The sequence below is a fragment of the Pseudonaja textilis genome, chromosome 14 (genome assembly GCF_049901715.1).
Source record: "Pseudonaja textilis isolate UNSWEBS1 chromosome 14, rPseTex1.2, whole genome shotgun sequence".
Classification (NCBI taxonomy): Eukaryota; Metazoa; Chordata; class Lepidosauria; order Squamata; family Elapidae; genus Pseudonaja; species Pseudonaja textilis.
This window is the reverse complement of record NC_142003.1, coordinates 10,300,001-10,324,507: the sequence shown is the minus strand read 5'-3', so window position 1 is coordinate 10,324,507 and position 24,507 is coordinate 10,300,001. Positions and strand designations below refer to the sequence as shown.

Sequence of the window (24,507 nt, the reverse complement as noted above, 5' to 3'; positions counted from 1 at the left end):
GGTTGGGTGAGTGGCATCAACTTCTTTCATGGTGGTTTATTTGGCAGTCCCTGGTTATATCCACCGCAGGCCGTGATTAAGCCTATCAAGTAGCATGGAGAAGTGAGGAGCACCAAGGGACTAGCAACTGTTTAGAGTTTTCTGACCTTCTGGAGCGGCGTTTCTCAAGGTTGGCAATTTGAAAAAGGGGTGGACATCAACTCCCAGAATTCCCCAGCCAGCAGGCATCCTTCACCTTTGACTCCTGCCGTCAGGAACATGCTGACTAGGGAATTCTGGGAGTTGAAGTCCACCCATGTTCAAGTTGCCAAAGGATACGGCTGTTCGGGATGTTGCTGGAGATTGGCCATTAAAGGTCTCCTTTGGAAGATCTGACTGGCAATGGAAGTGGAAGGCATCTTAGAGATAAATTACTTGGATTCCAACCTTGAAAAGACCTTCCAAATTCAAAAGATAGTCTTATTATTATTTTTCCCTTCCTCCCAGATCTCAGGAGGCTTTGTCCAAGGAAGTAAATAAAATACCTCTTGCATGGAGACGAGAATTATAGCACAGAAGCATTGTACTCCCCAGCTATGCCTGGGCTCTCTCTACCAGGCAGATTCCTACCTGCGAAGCTTAGCAGAAAAGCTCTTTGGGACTTGCAGGGGGTCTCAGGTGAGGGAGGGGAGACCTCTCTTCAGCCTGGGGGGACAACCTGAACCTCTGAGGAGAAAGTCCAGTTTAAGGAGTAGCAGATAAAGAAGGAGGAAAATCAGGGTAGGACCTGGTTTATATTTGGATGGGAGACCACAAGGAAATCCCACCACCCTGGAAAACTGAATATTCTCCTTATGGGCTGGCAAGCCACTTCGGATTCATAGTACATCGAATTGTGCCCCAAATCCAGGATGCCTCTTCATATTTCAACCCACACCACGCAGACAGGGCTCAACTGGGTTGAGACTGGAACGGCTGATGAGCCTCTTCCTCCTCCTCCCCTCCTCTCCCCCTCCTCCTCCTCTCTTCCTCCTCCTCCTCCCCTCCTCTCCCCCTCCTCCTCTTCTCTTCCACCTCCTTTTCCTCCACTCTTCCGCTTCCTCCTCCTCCTCTCTTCCTCCTCCCCACCTCTCCTTCTTCTTTCTTCCTCCTCCCCTCCTCCTCCTCCTCCCCTCCTCTCCCCCTCGTCCTCTTCTCTTCCTCCTGCTCCCCCCTCCTCCTCCCCTTCCTCCTCCTCCTCCCCCAGGAGGCAGCGGATCCAGCAAACCGCAGGCTTTTAAAAAGAGACCGGATCAGCGATTTGTCTGAAATGCTGTAGGTCGAGTCTTCCTGTTAGAGCAGGGGGGGTTCGACTAGAAGACCTCCAAGGTCCCTTCCAACTCTTGCGATTTGATGACTCTCTTTAAGGTTTTCCCCCTCCCACCCCGTCCCGCCCGGCTCGGGGGAGGAGGAGCCAAGCGCTCCCCCGCCCCTACGCAAGGCCCTCCCCGGCCCCTCCCGCCGCCTGCCGTAGCCTCCCCTCCCCTCCGCCTCCCTCCTTCCCCTCCCGCTCGGCTGCCACTCACGTTGGAGCGCCGGCCGCCGCCGCTGCTGCTGCTGCTGCTGCTGCTGCTGCCAGTTCTGGCTCTGGATCACCTGCCCGGCGGCAGCGGCAGCGGCGGCGGCGGCGGCGGCGGCGGGGAAGGAGCAGGGGCTTCCTCCGCCGGTGGTGCCAGCCCGGCCGCCTTCCTCTTCTTCCTCCTCCTCGGCCGCCAGCGCCGCCAGCCGCGGGTATATGGAGAGGAGCTCGCTGCGTCAGCTCATCCAGGAGCAGGTGAGCCAGAGCCGCGCAACGGGACCGGGTCGGGCTGGGGGCTCCGCCGACGGAGGGTGGGGTGTCTCTCTCCCTCCGAGGCTCCAATGCGTGCCAACCTTCCTCCGGATGGGAGGGGGAAAGGCTCCCGACTCCCCCTGCCCGGCTGCGCGGATCCATCCTTTGGATGAGCGCAGCCCGGGCCAGGGCAATCGGACTCGGCCACGGCACGCCTCGGGCTCGGGCTGGAGCAGCCGCGCAAGTCGGGCGCGAATGGGTGCTGAAGGGAGGCGGCTGGATCGGGCGCAGGGCGTTTGCCTCGCCTTAATGAGGAGATATGGGTGGGGGAGGCATGCCTAGGCTTTGCGTTGCTCCAGTGGTGGGGTCGGAAGGATCCCGGGTGGGGTGGGGGGGCTCTTAGCCTTTGGAGCCGGTGCCAAGGGAAGAGGAGCCGGCTACAACTCGCTGCCCTCCAGGGTCGGTCTTGCAACGCGGGGCAACGTGCAGCAGCAACAGGATCACGCCGTGCCCGTCACCCCTGGCATGGCAATGCTCGGCTTGAATCCAAAACAACAGGCGCATGAGTTGCAGGCGGGGACGAGGGTGGGGAGGGGAGAAACCCGGACTGGGGCGCGGGGGGGGGGGCGTTGATGCCCCAGGCTTCCAAGAATGGGCTTGGGGGGTCCCCTAGTAATGCATTAACCAAGTGCTCCCCCACCTTTCCTGGAAGAATCAGACCATCCGGGCTGGGCTGCTTTCACCATCACACTGGGAGCATCTGGAAAGCCATTTCCCCCAGCTTTGGCCCCGACCAGGAGGGAGGATTTCCCACCCACCCCCACCGCTCCTCGGATTGCCAGCCTGGGGGAGAGGAGGTTGAATGTAAAATAACAGAGTGCGAAGGGACCTCGGAGGTCATCTAGTCCGGTGGTCGCCAACCCGTGGGCCAGGAACCACTGGTGGTCCGTGAGAAAATGTTGGTGGTCCGCAGAGAAACGTCACCCCCAAAGCAATTAATCCAGGCTGTGTGGGAACACAAGCCCACAATCTCAATTAATCCAGGCTGCGGGAACACAAGGCTTGCGTCGCTTGCATTAAGAACAACACGAGGTAGTGAGGGGAGAAAAGGACAGAGGGGGAAACTTGCCCCACTCACCCCACGCACCTGGCCTGGCCACCGGGCTGCTTCTTTCTGCTTCTTTCTTCTTCTGCTCTTGGCTGCACACAAGGAAAGCAACCAAAGTCTTTCTCTCCCCCAAACTCCGCCAGGAATGAGTCTTTGAGTCTCAAACAGTTGGTAAATAGTCCCACGGAAGTCTGCCAAAGTCCTTCGGGATAAGTCTGATAAGCACCCACCTTTATCTGCCTTGAAATGCTGCCAATGACTAAATGTCCAATTAGTTACACGAGGCCAACTGGAGCACAAATTCAACACAGAGCTTCAGGTTTCAAACCGACCAGTAGGAATAAAGTTGCTTCCTGCAAAGGTTCCTGTCCCTTTGCTTCTCCTATATGTCTTATGGGAGGAGCCAATCACATCCAAGCCTTGCTCTCAAGTCGCCCCTTTTGTCTTAACTGTTCTTGCCTTCTGGCAGCTCTGTGCACATGCGCACTGGGAACAGGCTCCCCTTGTTCCTCTTCCTCGCTGCTGCCAGACTCCGGAGGCTCCGGAGTCAGCACCCCACTCCCAGATGGCCCTGGCCCCATCTCTGTATCGGATGCAGGACCCTCGTCCGAGTCCTCCCCAGAGTCCTGGACTGGCCCATGTTCCTCCCCACTGTTCGACTCTGCTGCCAGCGGACCACAACAATAGGTATAAGAATAAACATGAGTAAGAATACAGGAAATAGGTATGAATAAATGGGGACAATAGTTTTTCGAGTTATTTTTAATTTATTATTTATTTTATTTATTTATTTTTGTCAAAAGCTTACAATACAACAGAAACAAGAATAAACATAAATTTAAATACAAGAAATAGGAACTAATAAATGGGGACAATAGGACAGAGACAGTAGGCACGATTGTGCACTTATGCACGCCCCTACAGACCTCTTAGGAATGGGGTGAGGTCAATAGTGGATAGTTTAAGGTTAAAGGAGTGGGGGGTTAGAGGATGTAACAACAGAGTCAAGTAGTGCATTCCAGGCACTGACCACTCAGTGGCTGAAGTTGTAGTTTCTGCAATTGAGTTTGGAGCGGTTTACCTTGAGTTTGTATCTGTTGTGTACTCTTGTATTGTTGCGGTTGAAGCTGAAGTAGTCATTGACTGGTAGGACATTGTAGTAGATAATTTTGTGTATTACACTTAGTCCAACCATAAGTGGCATCGTTCTAGCTTGTCCAAGCCCAAAATTTGAAGCATGGTGGTGTAGGGTATTCTTTTGCGAGCAGAGGATTGTAGTACTCTTCTTGTAAAATACTTCTGGATTCGCTCAATTGTATTAATGTCCAATATATAGTGTGGATTCCAGACAGATGAGCTGTATTTGACTGTAGTCTTCCTTGACGATGTTTTGCTTAAAAGATGGCAAGGTTGAGAAACACTGCATTAATCTAACCAACATTGGAGAGGAATAGGTTATAGCTCAGCCTGTTCCTTTGTCGTGGTGTATTTTCGGGATGTCTTGGATAGTTTCTGACTTTGAGTTGTGTGAATGTAGCACTTGTGTTCTGTTGATCGGGGTTTTGAGGTTGTGTGAACCCAACCACGAAGTGCTGATAGCTAGAGAGCGCTCTTGATGGCTTCCGGGCATGGAATCTATGAAAAATATACAAGTTCAAACAGGCAGAAGTCCAAAACTTGGAAGAAGTTTGAGAGATGAAATCTCAACTCTTTGTTGGTTTGGCTGCAATCCTCTTTATATTTACTCAGCAGTGAACTTCTCCACTGGATAGTTCAATAAAGGGAGTAAATCTGTGTGCCTTTACTCAGAAATGAATCCCTCCAGACTCAGTTGAGCTTACTCTCTTGTAAGCGTACTCAAACTTCACAGACAGGGCATGTAGCTTTTAGGAAGTTCATACGGCAGAGGTCTCCACACTTGGCAACTTGAAGACTTATGGATTTCAGCTCCCAGAATTCTCCAGCCAGCATTAGCTGGAGAATTCTGGGAGTTCAAGTCCACAAGTCTTCAAGTTGCCAAGTTTGAGGACCCCTGTCATAGGATATCAATCTTTACATTCCCTTCTGTGAAATGGGGAGAGGAGCGACGTTTTCTTGAGTCAAGACAGCCTCGTTGAGTTCAAAATTCAGCTTGCCTGATTGTTTCTCTGGAAATACATAGTTGCTTGTAAATTAGCTCAGCTTCCCAAACCATAACGTAGCGGGTGAGCCCATAATGCAGCTTGGCTCTCTGGCTAGAGATGCCCGCCATGAATGGGATTCTTCGGTGTTGCCTGTTGCATGCGACTTTTGTGATGAGACACTTTGATTTGCACTGAAGGGAAAAACAAAAAACTGGCACGGGGCATTCCTCTGCTTAAAATAGTACAACCGTATCTTGGCTGTTTTATTGCACAGATAAGAATAGAAGTGTGTGCACTGCGTCAGGATTTTGCACATGTAAAGATCAGGGTGTTCAACAAATCCTGCTTCGTGTTGTTGCTAGGGAAGCAACAGATACTATATTTTCCGGGGCTTGTGTGTAGATGTGAACGTAAGGAGTGAGTTGGCAAGTAGAAGGTGGTGGCTCCCTGGCTAGGAAAACCTGAGAGGTGAGCATAAATGTCACGCTCCCCAAAAAGAAAAGCCAAGGATCTGTTGGCACTGAGATGTAGAAAGAAACAGCCTCACATCTAAACTCTGGGGCGCAAAACCTGGTGCAGAAGTTTTAACATATGGATTGTATATGTATATGATTCCCTTTGTGTCTGCAAGAAAGAAACATATTGGTATGAATTTTTTTTTTTTTTTTTTGCTGGGTGAGCCACTTTCTGAATAAGAATCTACGTTTTGTTTGAGGGGCCTGTTTGGTGTAGTGGTGAAGGTTCTGGCCTAAAAACCAGGAGACTGGGAGTTCTAGTCCTGCCTTAGGCATGAAAGCCAGCTGGGTGACTTTGGGCCAATGACCAGGAGACTGAATTCTAGTTCCACCTTAAGTATGAAAGCCAGCTGGGTGACTTTGGGCCAATCACGAGGAGTCTGTGAATTCTAGTTCCACCTTAAGTATGAAAGATGGCTGAGTGACTTTGGGCCAATCACCAGGAGACTGGGAGTTCTAGTTCCACCTTAGGCATGAAAGCCAGCCGGGTGACTTTGGGCCAATCACCAGGAGACTGGGAGTTCTAGTCCCGCCTTAGGCATGAAAGCCGGCTGACTTTGGGCCAATCACCAGGAGACTGGGAGTTCTAGTCCCACCTTAGGCATGAAAGCCAGCTGGGTGACTTTGGGCCAATCACCAGGAGACTGGGAGTTCTAGTCTCGCCTTAGGCGTGAAAGATGGCTGAGTGACTTTGAGCCAATCCCATTCTCTCAGCCCAGCCCGCCTCACAGGGTAGCTGTTGTGGGGAAAATCAGAGGAGGAAGAAATCTTAGGTATGTTCACCACACTGAATTATTTATTTAAACTATAAAAGCTGGATCAAAATTGAATAAATAAATTTCAGCCCAGCTGAGCTTTGCTGCTGAGCTGCTGTCAGAAGAGTGCAAGAAATGCACTGGACCATAAATGCATCTGTAATGCTTTGGCGCATGCAAGGCCAACAGGCCATACTTCCCAAAAGAGGTTTGTTTCCCCCACCCCACCCCCCCACCTCTTCTCTGTGTTCATTGGGCTGTTTGAGAGAGAGAGGGACCAGGTTGGACTGAACAGGTCTGCTCTTTGTCTCCAACTCTGGCTTCATCTATTGCTCATTTTGGTCTTGCATTCTCTGCAGCTTTTAAACCATTTTTCCACCAAGCAGAATAGCAGAGTTGGAAGGCACCTTGTTCATCCCTTACTCAAGAAGGAGAGTTTATATCATTTCAGACAAATGGCTGTCCAGTCTCTTCTTAAAAACCTCCAGGGAAGGGCAATGAACAACTACTGCCTCCAGTTTTGGTCACCACACTATAAAAAACGATGCTGAGACTCTAGAAAGAGTGCAGAGAAGGGTAACCACGATGATGAGGGGACTGGAGGCTAAAACCTACGATGAACGGTTGTAGGAACTGGGCATGGCTGGTCTAGGGAAGAGAAGGACGAAGGAAGACAGGATAACAGTCTTCCAATATTTGAGGGGCTGCCACACAGAGAAGGGGGTCAAGCTATTTTCCAAAGCACCTGAAGGCCAGATAAGGAATAATGGATGGGAAATGAACAAGGAGAGATTCAACTTGGAAATAAGGAGAAACTTTCTGACAGGGAGAACAATCAACCAATGGAACAGAAGTTGTGGGAGCTTCATCACTGAAATCTTTCAAGAAGAGACTGGACTGCCATCTGTCAGCAATGGTGTAGGGTCTCCTGCTTGGGCGGGGGGGTTGGACTAGATGACCGACAAGGCCCCTTTCAACTCTGTTAATGTAGATGAAGAGAAATCAGGCTTCTGAAGCCGAACTCTACCCCTGATGAATTGTTCTCACTGTCAGGAAATTTCTCCTTATTTTTAGATTGCATCTCTCCCAAGCAATGCAGCCCGGGGTAGAAAACTCAATTCTCCCATTATTTCCCCCATCACGCGCCGAGCATCTGTGCTGGTAAATGGGTTGCCTTCTCCTGTCGTTCCCTCGCCTTGTCCTGGATGTGCATTTGAGGCTGTGCAGGAACTCACAAAAGAATCCACTTCTGTAAATGTGCGACCCAAATAATCTACGGGAAAAGCTTTGCTTCTCTCCCACTGACGTGCTAAGGGAGAGAGAAAGAGCATCTGGGCCGAGAAGTGAAGCTTTAATTGTAATCCTTCTGGTATTTACAAAGAGAGGGACGCACCCACGCCTGCCAACATCCAAGTTTCGGGGTTTTCACTCCTTTGCTAAATCAGGATCTATGAAGTCTGGAGCTCCCTGTCATTGCACGTTTTATACTGTGATACAGAATAGAATAGAATCCTTTATTGGCCAAGGGTGATTGGACACACAAGGAATTTGTCTCCGGTGCAAATGCTCTCAGTGTCCATAAAAGAAAAGATACATTCGTCAAGAGTCAAGAGTCGTAAGGTACAACACTTAATGATAGTCATAGGATACAATTAGAACAGAACAGAACAGAACAGAACAGAATAGAATAGAATAGAATAGAATAGAATAGAATAGAATAGAATAGAATAGAATAGAATAGAATAGAATAGAATAGAATAGAATTCTTTATTGGCCAAGGGTGGTTGGACACCCAAGGAATTTGTCTCCGGTGCAAATGCTCACAGTGTCCATAAAAGAAAAGATACATTTGTCAAGAGTCAAGAGTCATAAGGTACAACACTTAATGATAGTCATAGGGTACAATTAGAATAGAATAGAATAGAATAGAATAGAATAGAATAGAATAGAATAGAATAGAATAGAATAGAATAGAATAGAATAGAATAGAATAGAATTCTTTATTGGCCAAGGGTGATTGGACACACAAGGAATTTGTCTCCGGTGCTAATGCTCTCAGTGTACATAAAAGAAAAGATACATTCATCAAGAGTCAAGAATCATCAGGTACAACACTTAGTGATAGTCATAGGGTACATTAGGATATAAGAACAAGGTTACAGTCATACAGTCATAAGTGGGAGGGGATGGGTGACAAGGAGTGATGAAAAGATTAATAGTAATAGTAGTGCAGACTTTGTAAATAGTTGGACAGTGTTGAGGAAATTATTTGTGTAGCAGACTGATGGTGTTGGGTATGTTTCCTCTGTTCCCGCCAGCCCGGGGGTGAATAACTATGGCAACTTGACAACCTGTGGACTTCAAGTCCCAGAATTCTGCTGGTTCAGGAATTGTGGGAGTTGAAGTCCCCTGCATGTAGAGTTGCCATAGTTCCCAACCAGGGGTCGCTGCTGGGGGCTCCCAAGCCCTTAGCTAAGACTCTGCAGGGTTCAGAGAGCCCCAATAACCTCAGAAAGACAAGCAGGGAGGGAAAGTCTTAATAGGCTTAATTGAACTTCTGGGCATTCAGCCAAGAGCATTTCACACCTCGTAAAAGTGTTGCAAGCTAGATGAACATTCCACTCAGTGCTTGCGAGGGGGAGCCATTGAGAAAATCAGATAACATAGCTTCCAAGGGGATTAATTCCCAAAATAATAAGAATCACATAACTCACCAGAAACTCCACTAAGACTCCAAGATCCCTCTCACAGTCACTGTTTATTAAGCCTGATTTCACCTAGTATTTTATTTAAGGATTAAATGCACGAAATAATAAACAACTTTTTGGTATATATTGTCAGGACTCCAACAAATCCAACCCCATTCAAATCATAAGTCTCTAGCCACAACTCAGAGAAAAGAAAATTGATTTATTAGAAGTGGCCATGTTGGTGTTGGCTGGATGCAGCCGATACTAAAACACATCAATTCCTCCTTGACCCTGGTTTTCCCCCCACCCTCTGGATATATATTCTCCAATGGGACCCATCCATAGCCAAGAGTCATCAATCATGCTCTCCAATAATAGTCTTGCACTCCGACAACTTTGGGCTGCCAGGGCGATTATCTAGGCACTTGAGGAATGCAGTGTTTTCGCGCACTTCCTTTTTCTGGCAGCTAAAAAGACCAAAGGAGTATCTTTTTAGTTGACATATATCTTTTGGGGTGGGGGTGGTAATTAGGGCAAAGAAGCAACGTGGAGTTAGCCACATCCACCCAGTCACTGACCACCCAGCCAATCATTAGGGCAGAGACCCCCTTGCTAAAAAAATTTGAAGCCCACCCCTGTTTCTAACTCTTGCCTACTTATTCCCCTTAAGACCGTGTTCTTCAACCATCCCACCGGAAGATAGGTGGGCTTCAACTCTCATAATTATCCAGTCAATTTAAGAGTCCACAAGGATCAAGGGGATAGATAAACTGTCTGTATGCATGAATACCAGCCCTTGGCAGCTTTGAAATATCTGGACTTCAACTCCCAGAGTTCATGGTGCCCAGGGAATTCTGGGAGTTGAAGTCTAGACACCCTAGCATTGCTTGGGTTGAGAGACAAGCTGGGAAACACGCATTTTGTTCCAGCCGTGCCTTGTTTTATTGCCGTTCACTTTATTATGTTTAGTTATTTTTACGAGACCCTCCACCAGCAAAATGATTGTGACTTGTGAAAGGCTCCAGTGAGGCTTAGCACTTTTTAGCCATAAAGTATTTTTTAACTTAAGAACAGGTCCGTCTTAAAACACCATGCGATTGAGCGCTCCATTAGAGTACAGTATAGCATAAATATCATTTTTATACGCACTGCAAAATCAAAACATTCGTGTGGCTCACTTTATTGCAATACTCCAGAACCGAACCAGCAAGATCTTTGACACAGGCCTGTAATTTTGTTCTTGTTCCAGTTGGAGGATTAATGCTAGACTAGATGAGCTGTCCAGCTCTTATGTTCTTAAATACTAGGATAATACAACTCAAGAAGGAATGCTGCCAATAAGATGGTAAGAACATATGTGGAAGGGGTTTTTTTTTTTTGAATTTAAAAAAAAATAGAGGGTTTATAATGCTGCCTTTGCTCAGGGTCAGCTTGGCATAAAAAAGACATTTAGACATTGAGTACAGAGAAAGCAACAAAGATGATTAGGGGACTGGAGGCTAAAAGATATAAGGAACGGTTGCTGGAACTGGGTATGTCTAAGTTTGATGAAAAGAAGGACTAGGGGTGACATGATAGCAGTCTTCCAATATCTGAGGGGCTGCCCCAAATAAGAGGAAGTCAAGCTGTTCTCCAAAGCCCCTGAGGGCAGGACAAGAAGCAATGGATGGAAACTGAACATAGAAAGAAAAAAAAACCTAGAACAATGGAAACACTTCCTAGCAGTGAGAACAATTAATCAAAGGAATGACTTGCCTTCAGACATTTGGGGTGATCCATTGCTGGAGGTTTTCAAGAAAATATCTGGAATGACATAAGGTCTCCTGCTTGAGCATGGGGTTGGACTAGAAGACCTCCAAGGTCCCTTCCAACTCTGTTATTGTTAAATTCCCCTTAAGCCACCATTCCTGAGAAGTAGACTGTGCATCTTCCTGATTCATACAATTTGCAGAAAATGGGGGTATGTACATATGTATGTAGCCTGTTTCCCCTAACCCGAAAGTAAGCCCTAGCTTGATTTTTACATGTGCACCCAATATAAGCCCTACCCCCCCCCCCAAAATAAGCCCTAATTAAGATCCCGCCCACTCCAGAGTGCTCAGGTAAAAATTGCCCTATTACTTAACTTTGAACAGTTGTAGCCAGGCCTCGCACACCCGGACACCTGCCTTGCCAGCCCATTTCTTCCGCAGCTAGCAAGGCTTTCTTGAAGGCCTCTGGAGATCGATCTGGGGCGCCATTATCATCTGCAGAGGTGTTCAGGAAAGCCTTGCCAGCTTTGCTGGCTGCAGAAGAAGTTCCTGAAGGCCTTTGACAGTGAAAAGGAGGCTGGGACGACACGCTTCAGTGAGGTTAGCCAGTGGATGACATCTCCAAAAATAAGACCTGGTGCTTTTTTGGGTGGGGGAAAAGTCAGAACATTTCTCCTTGTTTCCAGGTTGAATCTCTCCTTGTTCAGCTTCTATCCATTATTCCTTGTCTGGCCTTTGGGTGCCTTGGGGAATAGCTTGACCCCTTCCTCCTCTCTGTGGCAGCCCCTCAAATATTGGAAGACTGTTCTCATGTCTCCCCAGGTCCTTCTCTTTACTAGACTAGCCAAGCCCAGTTCCTGCAACCGTTTATCGTATGTTTTAGTCTCCAGTCCCCTAATCATCCTGGTTGCTCTTCTCTGCACTCTTTCTAGAATCTCAACATCTTTTTTATAGTGTGATGACCAAAACTGGATGCAGTACTCTAGGTGTGGCCTTACTAAGGCTTTATAGAGGAGTTGCAGAGAACTTGCAGAAAGTGTGTTGAAAAATTTCACACGCACACGCACACACACCAGCCCTCTGATCTGCAGATGCAACCCCTACGGGGAAAAATCCTCTGCATGAATGGATGACTCTGGATGTGTAGGCCCATCTCTGAAGTCTTCCAACACCCCGTAAGTATCTGAGCATCAAGATTTGCTCGGGAGTGAACTCCAGGACCTGGTGGGCGAGGCGAAGCGATAAGTTGCCTGCAGCTGGAGATGACTTGCGTTGCGCGTATTTCTCTTTCTCACCAGCCTCCCAAAGCCTCCTTTTCCCTCCCTGTTCTAAACATTGTGAGGTTTTCTTCCCCGGGGATAATAAGTGTGTGCGCGCATATGTGTGTGTGTGTGTGTACTTGTTCTGCCACACATAGAAATCTTTGGTTATTGGGCGCCATCAGCTGGGTGTTGCAATCATTTTAGGGCACTGCAGCCTTGGCAACCACACACACACACACACACATACACACACACACACACACAGAGGCTGCATGTTTATGAAGGCAAAAGTGCTGGTCTTCATCAAACATTCATCAAAGCCCCTCGCTTCCTATTTCACAGCCTCTGCATGGCCCAGCTGCTCTCAGTCTTACCAAGAATAGTCTGGAAAAAATAAAAATAACAGATTTCCTCAACCTTCAGCACTGCTTGCTATCTCTCTGATCAGCAGAGAGAAATTGGGGGGGGGGGGGCTTCTGTGTGCCCCATAGATGTGGGGAAAGTCAGAGGTTGAGACTTTTCAGCAAAAACTCAGATTCCTGTAAGATATTATGGGAAACGTTTGTTTTTGGTTCCTGCAGAGGAAAAAGAAAGCATGACTGAGAACAAATATAACATGAAGTCTCCTGGCTTGGGAAGGGGGCTGGACTAGAAGACCTCCAAGGTCCCTTCCAACTCTGTTATTCTGTTCTCTTCTGTCCTCTTCTATTCTATGCCATTCCATTTTCCACTCCATTCCATTCCTCTGTCCTATCCTATCCTATCCTATCCTATCCTATCCTATCCTATCCTATCCTATTGCATATTCTATTCCATATTCTATTCTGTTCTATTTTATTCTATGCCATTCCATTTTCCACTCCATTCCACTCCTCTATTCTATTCTATTCTATTCTATTCTATTCTATTCTATTCTATTCCATTCCATTCCATTCCATTCCATTCCATTCCATTCCATTCCCCTATTTTATTCCCTATTCTATTCCATTTCATTCCATTCCATTCCATTTCATTGCCCTATTCTATTCTATTCTATTCTATTCTATTCTATTCTATTCTATTCTATTCTATTCTATTCTATTCTATTCTATTCCATTCCATTCCATTCCATTCCATTCCATTTCATTGCCCTATTCTATTCTATTCTATTCTATTCTATTCTATTCTATTCTATTCTATACTATTCTATTCTATTCTATTCCATTCCATTCCATTCCATTCCATTCCATTCCATTCCATTTTCTATTCAATTCTGATTTCTTATTCTGTTCTAATCTAATCTTGAGTTGTACTCAATTCATAGTAACTTCACAAACTCATCCATGCGGCTCCCTTACAGGTAGCCCTCAATTGGCAACCAAAACTGGGGGCCAGAACTTCCCTTGGTAAGCAAAGTGGTTATGACATGAGTTGCATTCCATTTTACAACATTTTTTGTTGCGGCTGTTAAGCAAATCCTTGGTGCTGTTATGTGGATCATGTGGTTGTCAGAAGCCAGCTAGGAGGGTCAGAAACAGGGATGACGTGAGCCCGGGATGCTGCAACTCTCCTTAAAGACATGCCAGTTGCAAAGTGTCCAAATTTTGACCACATGATCACGGAGATGCTTGGACGGTCATAAATGCAAGGATTGGTTGTAAGTGTCCTTCCCCTCTTTCTTTCTTTTTTGCTACTGTAACTTTTAAATGGTCCCTAAATGAATGATGGTAAATTGAGGATTACCTCGGGTTCAAAATATATCCTACACCGTGGTGAGATTCAAAAATTTTTACTACCGGTTTTGTGGGCGTAGTTTGGTGGGCATGGTGTGGCTTGGTGGGCGTGGCCTGGTGGGTGTGGCAGGGGAAGGATATACTGCAAAATCCCCATTCCCTCCCCACCCCACTAACCTGCTTTCCTGCTCCGTTCTCCTGTGCAGGGCAACCAAAGAAGACCCAGCCGATCAGCTGGGACTCAATGGGAGGCGGAGACTAGATGGGGTTGGCAGGGCCAGTCAGAGGTGGGATTTGCCGGTTCTCCAAACTACTCAAAATTTCCACTACCGGTTCTCCAGAACTGGTCAGAACCTGCTGAATACCAGCTCTGATCCCACCCCCGATTTATAGAAACCCTGTTCTGCCCTCAAACTTTGCTCAAGAGGCTGAATTTCCTGTTTGATCCCAAACAGGGCATTTGTGCAGAAGAAGACAATTCTGAGATGGATTATAATTCACGATCCAAATGAATTCTTTTGCGGCAAACGGCCTGATGGCCCCCATTGCTGATTTTTTCCCCCTCTCCTTTGACAGCTTGATCCCAAAAACACTGGTTTCGTTGGGGTGGAGACCTTTGCCAGCCTGGTCCACAGCCATGAACTGCCTCTGGACCCTGCGAAACTGGAGATGTTGGTGGCCTTGGCACAGAGCAATGATGAGGGTCAGATCTGCTATCAGGAGCTGGTAGATCTGGTCAGTGGCGTGAGTACCAGCAACTGTATGATGGCTGGGTCAGAGTCTCTGAGCATGGATGGGCTACGTTTTCCACTCCTGTAGACCAACATTTCTCAACCTCAGTGTGGTCTTCAATTCTCAGAATTCCCCTCTTATCATAAAGCTGCTGTGGTTGAGAAATGTTGCTTTAGGTGGTGTGCTTTCTTGCAGACATTTCATTACCTAAATAGGAACATGGCTAAACCCCTTTCTGGCACTGATGATGTTGCCTAGTTGGGTAATGAAATGTCTGAAACACCCGTCAAGGTTGGTTGGGAGTTGCTACTTGTGCAGACAATTCTGGAGAAGTAGTCTCCACTTTTCTGCAATTGGTCAAGAACTGGTATTTCAGGACCTGGGAGAGCTCCCACAAGCCAGGAGACTTTCCAGCACTGATGCTGTTGCCTAGTTGGGTAATGAAATGTCTGAAACATCAATCAAAGTTGGTTAGGAGTTGCTATTTATGGAGACAATTCTGGAGAAATAGTCTCCACTTTTCTGCATTTGGTCAGGAACAGGTATTTCAGGACCTGGGAGAACTCCCACAAGCCAGGAGACTTTCCAGCACTGATGCTGTTGCCTAGTTGGGTAATGAAATGTCTGAAACATCAATCAAAGTTGGTTAGGAGTTGCTACTTGTGCAGACAATTCTGGAGAATTCTGGAGAATTGTCTCCAGACAATTCTCATGTCTCCAGACTCGCTCATGTGCTCCAGAAAACAGGTCACACTGCAAGAAAACTGGGGCAGGTTGAAATCTGAAAAAGCAGACTTTTCCTTTCTTCTCTTCCTGACCATTCAAGCAAAATGGGCTTTATTTATGGACAGTTGCAGAGATAACTTGGGTAGTGGTTAAGGTGTTAATTTAAACTATGGATATCTGGCAGCCAAAAAGGTGGTTCACTTCTTATCCAAGAAGCTTCTTCAGTTCTGAAAAACTGAAGTTCTTCAAAAGAAGCTACTTGGATGAGAAGCAAAATGCCTTCAAGGAAAAAAACAAAACAAAAAAGTCCAGTTGCCTTTTGAAAAAGCACTTTTGGGATATTGTCAGGCACAAATAACTAGGAGCATTTCTTGAGTTCAAAACACAGAAGAGTTTATTATTGCTATCCATATATAACAAGAATCTGGTCCACTAACAGTCAAAGCTAAATCAGTGTTAGATAAAAATGGAATTCACAGGAGGCAGGGCTTGGTTTCTTTGTGGAAATGCAATGATTCCAAACGGATGTTTAACCCCACCTTCCAGCTCAGCCTGTTGTTCTCTGCTATCGGGTCGGCAACCCACGGCTCTGGAGCCACGTGTGGCTCTTTCATCCTTCTGCTGCAGCTCCCTGTTGCCAGTCAGCTCCACAATTGATGGGGCTTTCAGTTAGAACAGATAGAGGAAAAAGGACGCTGCGCTAGGAGGAGACGATGGTGAGGGACAATTCTGGACTTCTGGTCAGCTCCAGAATTGAACGGCGGACTTCCCAGTTAGGACCTATGTGGCTCTTTGAATGTTTAAGGTTGCCGACCCTTATCCTATACACATCCTGCCAGGGAGATAGTTTTGGTTCAAAGGCAGGGTTGGGAATGGGATGGCTCTCTAGGAGGCAGTTCGTGTTGGAGGACGCAGCGGAGATTTTCCTGCTGTTGGGGGGGTCACTGTTTCTCCTTGCAGATAAGCAGCAAACGTTCCAGCAGCTTCAAGAAGGCCATCGCCAACGGACAACGGGCCCTGCCTCAGGATGGCCTCCTGGACGAGACCGGGCTGGGCTTCTACAAACGCTTTGTGCGCTACGTGGCGTACGAGATCCTCCCGTGTGAGATGCACCGACGGTGGTACTTCTACCAGCATCGTGCCTGTCCTCCGCCGGTCTTCATGGCTGTGGTCACACTCACCCAGGTGTGCAGAGGAGCTGCCGGCCATGGCTTGGAGTGCACAGTACACTCGGGGGGCAGGGGGTGCCTTAAAAGCAGACGTGTGGGTCCTCCAATTCTTTGACTTGCGCATCCTGATTTCTGGATCAGAAGCATTTGCACAATCTGATGTTTTGGTCAAGGTGATGAAAGCTTTTCTCTCTCTCTCTCTCTCTTCCCCACTCCATCCATCTCTCTTTTTCTCTCTGTCTCTCTTTCTCTTTTCCTCCCTCCCTCTCTATTTCTCTCTTTCTATCCCTCCCTCCCCCTCTCTCTTTCTCTCTCTCTTTCCCTCCCTCTCTATTTCTCTCTTTCCATCCCTCCCTCTCTCTCTCTCTCTTTCTCTCTTCCCCCTCTCTCTGTTTCCATTTCTCTTTCCATCCCCCTCTCTTTTTCTCTCTCTCTCTCTTTCCCTCCCTCTCTCTCTTTCTCTCTTTCCATCCCTCCCCCCTCTCTCTTTTTCTCTCACTTTCCTCCCTCTCTCTGTTTCCATCTCTCTTTCCATCCCTCTCTCTTTTTCTCTCTCTCTCTCTCTCTTTCCCTTTCTCTCTCTGTGTCTATGTGTGTGTTAGAATTTTTAAATGCAAATTGTCCTCAACTTATGATCACAATTGGGACCAGCATTTGTGTTACTAAGCAAGGCAGGAGTGGGGCATGATGGCTCAGCTATTAAGACCCCGAGCTTGTCAGCTGGAAAGCTGGAGCCCGGGTTCGAGACCCGAGCACCATGCGATGGGGTGAGCTCCCATTCTCGTCCTAACAATTTGAAAGCATGCAACTGCAAGTAGATAAATAGGTACCATCTTGCTCAGAAGATAACAACGTTCCGTGCCCCTCAATCATGCTGGTCACGTGACCACAGAAGCATCTTTGGACCATACTGGTTCCCTTGACCGAGAAACAGAGATGAACACAGCCTTCTAAAGTCAGATACAACTGGATAGGGGAAACAGGGCAAAGCAGTTGTTAATTAGTCACACCCGATTCTGCAACCTTTTTGCCACCGTTGTTAAGCAAACCACTGCAATTGTTAAGTAAACGCATGGTCATTGGGCGAGTCTGGCTTCTCCCACTGTCTTTTGCTTGCTGGTCTCTGACTCTTGGCCAGAATCCAGAGATTCTGCAGCAAACAAAGATCTTAGACTTCAGCTCCACTAACAGGGCCTTTGGTCCAATGTGCTTGAAGGATGTCAACTTACAGAAAACCATCACAGTCATTTTTCCTTTCCTTTCTACTAGATCATAGTTTTCCTTTGCTATGGAGCACGGCTGAACAAGTGGGTGTTACAGACCTACCATCCTGAGTACATGAAAAGCCCTTTGGTCTATCATCCTGGACATCGCGCCCGGGCCTGGAGGTTTCTCACGTACATGTTCATGCATGTTGGGTAAGGGTCTACAACTCCTTCCCTGTTTATAGCACAGCAGGATTGGAGGAAGCTGGTTTGCTGGCCACCCCTGGTCCATCGCGTTGGTCTCTCGGGGCCTTGAGAAACATCAACCTTGGGTTTCACCTTGGGTTAACAGTTTGGGTTACACCTTGTGTGACTTTCATCCCACTTCTGGGTGGAATTGGGTCAAAACATCTGCAAGCTAAATGGTCACCTGCTTTACTTTTGAAGCTCCAAATGTCTACAAGCCCAGGTCACTGATGATGTTACCTAGTTTGGGTCATGAAATGTCTGTAAGAAACAAGCACACTCAGAGAGCACCCAGGACCCCACAGTCCTCCTCCTCCTCCTCCTCCTCCTCCTCTCTCTTCCATTCAACAAAGCCCACTCCCTTCCAGCACTGATGATGTTACCTCGTTGGGTAACAAAACGTCTACAAGAAAAGCCACCAAGCTCAGAGAGCACCAAGGACCCTTCATTTAACCCCAAGTTACAAATACCCTCTTTTATTAGTCCAGATCTTGCCACTCATCATCAGGAGCACAAAGCAAGCATGTTTGGAATGGGTGTGTACAAGCCCTCGGATTGCTTGTCGCACGCCTGATGTGGCTCCGTGTCCTGGAAACTCAGCTTTTCCTGGTGGCTGTATAGATTCACATATAGGAACAGGAGGACGTGTGAATCTTCTCCAAGGCTCGGTGGGCCAAATCCAGCACAATGGTTTTAGCGGGCAGTTAGGATAGGATTGGCTGGAGGAACTTTTTCTGTGTTGTTTTTCACACGTCTATTTTCTCTTGCCTGGAATTGTAGGGAATTGGAGGCAATCTTTTTATATGTCATAATGTTGGAGAAGCAGATGTAGATTTTTATGACTTGCTGACAAGGGACGTCTGGCTATGTTGCGACCAGGTGTTAAGTTTGTTTCTTGTGTATCTGTGATACCCTGTGATGTTTTTTCTCTCTCTCTCTCTCTCTCTCTTTGCTATACAAACCTCTTTATGTACTTCCCACCCCTCCTCCCGAAATAAAACATATCTGTTGCTGGAGCTGCTGAAAGCAGCTCACTGGAACAGAATGGGATCCCAGATTTTATTGCATTTCTGTGGCAGGGGAGGGGGGGTCAGGAATGGGAAGAATTTCTGAGCATGCTAGACAGAAACCCAAAACTGTGAGAAAAGCTGGAAAACAAATCCTGGAGATTTAGTAAGCAAAGAGTGGAGATTCTATTTGGAATGTGGGGAGTCTTTGACTTACGGCCATAATGCAGCCCAACATTTCTGTTGCTAAAGCGAAAGGTTTTTTCATGAAACCGTCAGAGTTTGACTCCAAGGAGGAAGAGAGGAGGGAGCAGGAACGTGGAGGAAATGGCTGTGGAGGAAACTAGGGAAGGGCAAAGTCCGGCTGGGCAGAGCAGGGGAGAGGTAGAACAAGGGAGAGGTAGAACAAGGGAGAGAGAGTTCAGACCCATCCCCTCTTCATCCTAGGATACACAGGGAGGAACGGAGGAGAGAGCAACGTGGGTTGCGTGGCTTACAGGGGAGGAGAGGGCCCTGATTCCCTTCATTAACCACAGCTGGGAGGACAGTTGATAAGAAAGGCAAGCTGCGTGCGGCAGACTGTTGGGAGCAAACGTGATTTTATCCTGTGCTGTCGTGGCTTATCTGTGTTCCTGGTGTCTTCCCAACCGTGTGAGTTTTGTCGTGCTTTCAAGTTTGAAATTCTTGCTCCTGCCCTACCAAACTAATTACTTCAGCTTGGCTTGTTTGGACTTTAAGTTACAGTTTGTGTTGTTCATGTTTTGGACTTAATTCTCTGCAGTCAAAGGCTGTTCCTGCGAGAGTTTTTCTCCAGCCAGAAGGTAACCTGGACATTGGGGGCAAAGTTGGAGATAATAAAGGGACTCCTACTTATTATTTGACTGTATTTCCTTTGTGCCACATCCCAGGTCATCCCAGGTTTGCTAAATGAATTTGCCCCATTTAATGACTTTTCTTGCCGCTGTTGATAAGTGAATCACTGCAGTTGTTAATAACACAGTTGTTTAGTGAATGTTGGTTTCCCCATGGACTTCACTTGTCAGAAGGTCGCAAAAGGGGATCACATGACCCCAGGACACTGCAACCGTCATACATATGACTCAGTTGCCAAGCGTGTGGATTTTGGATCACATGACCCTGGGGGCATGCTGCAACGGTCATAAGTGTGAAAATCGGATACAAGTCCCTTTTTTTCACTGACGTAACTTTGAATGGTCACTAAGTGAACTGTTGTAAGTTGAGGACCACCTGTAGTTCTTTTCCCTTGAGGCAAAGTACAGCTAATCCTCGACTTAGAACCATTCCTTTAGCAACTGTTTTGAATTACAATGGAGCTGGAAAAAATGTGACTTAGTCCTCACACTTACAACCTTTGCAGCATCCCCATGGTCACACAATCAAAATTTGAACCCTTGGCTACTGGTATGTAGTTATGACAATGGCAGCATCCCGGGGTCACGCGATGTCAACTCATAAAACATTTTGTATACACGTTTTATAGTTGACAACAGAAAGAAGGGGGGAGATTTCAAAGAGCAGGCGGCAGTGTGGAATTGAAAGTACACTCCATTCATATTTTCTTCAAAGACCGATTAGATGATTGAAGCTTCTGCTGCGCAAAAATCTAATTGGAGAACATGATTGATGACTCTTGGCTATGGACATGTTTCGTTGGATGGGGTGGGGGGAAAAGCAGGATCAAGGGTGACAGTGAATTACGTATCTCAGAGTTGACTACGCCCAGGCAAATGCTGGACGTAGAATGTTAACTTCAAATAAATCCTTCTTAGTTTTGGGAGTGTGACTCGAGGCTCATGATTTAATTGGAGTAACTGCCAGAATCCTGACACGTGATCCCCGTTTGCAACCTTTCCCAGCTGGTTTCAGACAAGCAAAGTTAATGGGTGGGGGGGAGCCAGATTCACTTAACGACTTCACGATTCACTTAACAACTGCAGTGCGTCAACTCAAAAGTATTTCTCTGGTCTTTTAGAGTTGACAGCAGAAAGGGAGTGGGGGAAGTAATGCATACCTTAAATATTTTCATAGCTTATTGCTTGTCTGGCAAAGCTTCTGGCACGCAATATTATTACTGGAGAGCATGATTGATGTCTTGGCTATGGATGTGTCCCATTGGAGAATATACACCCAGGAGGTGGGGGGAAGAGCAACGTCAAGGGTGAGATGAATGATATGTCTCAGAGTCGGCTACACCCAGGAAACGCCAACATGTTTACTCCTAATAAACGATTTTTTTTAAACTCTAAGAGATGCGGCTAGGGACTCATGATTCAAATGGGGCTGGATTGTCAGAGCCCTGACACAGTGATTCGCTTAGTGACCATGGCCAAACTCATAAAATCGGGGGCAACTCACTTAAGGGCATCCTTGCCTGGCGAGCGAAATTCTCAATTCCCAATTGCAGTTCGTAAATGTGGAGGACTTTTTGAGAGAGAAACAGTTTTGCAATTCTGGGAACAACATTCTTCATTTACTTGATAGGCTAAGAATCTCACGCTTCAATAATAATAATAATAATAATAATAATAATAATAATAATAATAATAATAATATCCCGACTAGCTTTAAGCATCTTTCTTTCTTTCTTTCTTTCTTTTTTAAAAAGGCAACCAGTAGGGAATGTTGAAAAGAACAGATGTAAAGTTTACAAATTAGGGTGGGTGGCAGACCAGAAATATCGTGGGAAGAGGAAGTTTTGGCAGACAAGAAATCTAACTGCCAGGCAAATGGCCAGAGTTGATTATTTCATATAATTAGGAAAAAAAAGAATTGTGCCTTTCAACCCCCTTATTTTTCTGTGACTATTTTTGCCCGGTATATGTAGTGTATGAGTGAATGGTACCTAGAGGTGAAGCTCTTGCTTTGAGTTTGATCCTAGGTAGAGGCCGATATTTCTCTCTCTGAGCACACCGGGAATATATCTAACTGAACAAAACTCCACATTGGTGACAGGAAGGGCATCCGGCCAGTAAACACTCAGCTCCATTCTACTGCCCAGATTCTACTCCACAAGGGATTATGGGGTCATTAAAAGCAGAGGATGATATATAGTGTATGAGTATGTGGGGGGAAAAGAATCGGTAGACACCAAAAACAGTAGCAAGGATTTTGTTCTGACCCAGGCTTCGTAAACTGTAAATATTCACAAACTTGTTTTAAAAACAAAACCTATTTTATTGCAACGCTGGGAATTGTTTTCATTCCCTGCCGGAATTCATCTCAAACAGTTCCCCAAGATAAGCACACACCTTTCAGTTCTGTGAAGTGCTGCCAAAAACAAAAGTATCAAATGAACTAGAACAGAAACCAATCAAAGTACAAAAAAAAAAACCCAACCAAAGTACAGAGAGCTTCAAGGATAACTTGGAACTGATCGAACTACTTTGCTTCCTGCAAAGGTTTCATCATCTTGGCCTGACTTTTATCCCTTATGGGAGGGGCAATCACCTCTCAGCCTTACTCCTGAGTCACCCCTTTTGTCTCAGCTGCTCTCACCTTCTAGCAGCTCTACGCACATGCGCACTGGGAACAGGCTCCCCTTGTTCCTCTTCCTCGCTGCTGCCAGGCTTCGGAGGTTCCACAGGCAGCACCCCACTCCCAGATGGTCCTGGCCCCATCTCTGCATCGGATGCAGGACTCTCATCCGAGTCCTCTCTAGACTCCCTGACTGGTCCCCGTTCTTCCCCACTGTCCGATTCCGCTGCCGTCTGCACTGACTGCTGGTGAACCACAACAGATTTTGATCTGAAGAGCCTGATGGCAAAGGGATGCAATGGGCGGATTGGGGCAAGTTCTTTGGTAGTGATGAGGACTAAGAACTTTTTCCCCCCAAATTTTAAAAGACTCTCTTTTTAACATGAAAAGACTTTTAATGTCAAAAGATGCGGCCTATTTGGAATCTACTTTTCATTTCTGTGGAAGCAGGGCAGGGGCTCTGGGGAGGCAGGCACCAAATTGCAGTCAAATAAGTGAGGTTTTCTTTTTCGTGAAAGCTAGCAAACAGCTTAGACCTGAGGGAAATTATTTCATTGGGTTGGCAGTTGGCATTTAAAGTAGAATTAATTCAATATTTCAAGGGACCGGGTGGAAGGTTTCCCGGCAGTCTAATCAGAAGCACACAGTATGGTCCAAAGATGATATACATTGAGGTGAATGTTTTTGAGTTTCACCCTGTGTTTAAATTTAAGCTGTAGTTGACTTCACGGTGGTTGGGGGAACTAGCTCAGCAGTTAAAGACCCTGAGCTTGTCAGCTGAGAGACAGGGTGAGCTCCCGTTCTCGACCCTAGCTCCTGGCCTCCTAGCAGTTAGAAAGCCTGCAAACACGAGTAGATTAAGAGGTACCACGTTAAGCTGACGAGGTTCAAAGCGGACAGGGAAATCGAGATGAAGTTTGTGGCTTTGAGAATTTCAGGTGCCTCTCAAGTTTCTAGCCCTCATGACAGGCAGCTTTTTTTTCCTCTAAAGCACAGATGAAGTAGACCTTAGGGAGGGTTGAACCTGTTTCCTCCCTGGCTCTTTTCCAGGTTAGAACAGCTGGGGTTCAACGCACTCCTGCAGCTGATGATCGGGGTGCCCCTGGAAATGGTCCATGGTGTTCTTCGCATCAGCTTTCTCTACCTCGCAGGAGTCCTGGCAGGTAAGTTGAGAGTGCTAAAGAGCCCTGCACAGCAGCACAACTAGACACACGGACAGTTTTTTTCCCCAAACGCCGTCACTCTGCTAAACAAATAATTCCCTCAACACTGTCCAGCTGTTGACAAAGTCCCATCCCCTCCCACTTGTGACTGTATGACTGTAACTTTGTTGCTTGTATCCTAACGATTTTTATTGCCTGTTTCCTATTATGATTTGATTGCTTATTGTACCCTATGACTATCATTAAGTGTTATACCTGATGATTCTTGACGAATGTATCTTTTCTTTTACGTACACTGAGAGCATTTGCACCAAGACAAATTCCTTGTGTGTCCAGTCACACTTTGCCAATAAAGAATTCTATTCTATTCTATTCTATTCTATTCTATTCTATTCTATTCTATTCTATTCTATTCTATTCTATTCCATTCCATTCCATTCCATTCCATTCCATCTTCTATTCTTTCCTATTCTATTCTATGCTATTCTATTCCATTTCATTATTCTATTCTATTCTATTCTATTCTATTCTATTCTATTCTATTCTATTCTATTCTATTCCATTCCATTCCATTTCATTCCCCTATTCTATTCTATTCTATTCTATTCCTATTCCTATTCCTATTCCATTCTATTCTACCAGCCATTTGGGGTTCAACCATACATGCCGGGTTCTTTTTTGAAAAACATGGATGCATTTTTAAAAAATATGTGGCACTCAGGAATCACCCTCTGATCCTTTAAAAAAAAAACCTCAAAAAAAAAAAACCCTCACCGCTAAAGCAACTTTCCTGAACCTGATGCCTGCAAAGGTGTAGGGATTACAGCGCCCATATGCCACGTCTACTCGGATCCTTGAGAACGATTCTGGAGAACGGAAACCGAGAGAAGGTGCATCACGGCACTTTATTCGCTACGGTTGTTCCTCAAATCTTTGTTTCTCCAAAAATTCCAGGGAGCCCGGATGGAATTTTTCCCCCCCTGATTTTATTGCAGTTCCTTCAAGAAAAAAAGGGGGAGGGGCAAATGTGATTTTCACCAGGTGATGGGCAAGCAGAAG

At 46.4% G+C, this 24,507-nt stretch overlaps 1 protein-coding gene across 4 annotated transcripts in view; it reads left to right on the top strand.

The window, feature by feature from the left end:
- The first annotated feature begins 1,518 nt into the window (after positions 1-1,518).
- RHBDL1 (rhomboid like 1) overlaps positions 1,519-24,507 on the top strand; it is a 33,373-nt gene continuing 10,384 nt past the window's right edge. For 2 of the 4 annotated variants that reach the window (XM_087912483.1, XM_087912481.1), the window contains exons 1-6: positions 1,519-1,792; positions 14,282-14,449; positions 16,124-16,348; positions 17,602-17,750; positions 20,840-20,969; positions 23,336-23,448. In XM_087912483.1, the coding sequence (XP_087768609.1) occupies positions 1,754-1,792; positions 14,282-14,449; positions 16,124-16,348; positions 17,602-17,750; positions 20,840-20,969; positions 23,336-23,448 (824 nt within the window). In that variant the 5' untranslated portion in view covers positions 1,519-1,753. The remainder of the gene's footprint in view (positions 1,793-14,281; positions 14,450-16,123; positions 16,349-17,601; positions 17,751-20,839; positions 20,970-23,335; positions 23,449-24,507) is intronic. The other 2 variants (XM_087912480.1, XM_087912479.1) reach the window with 2 other exon arrangements.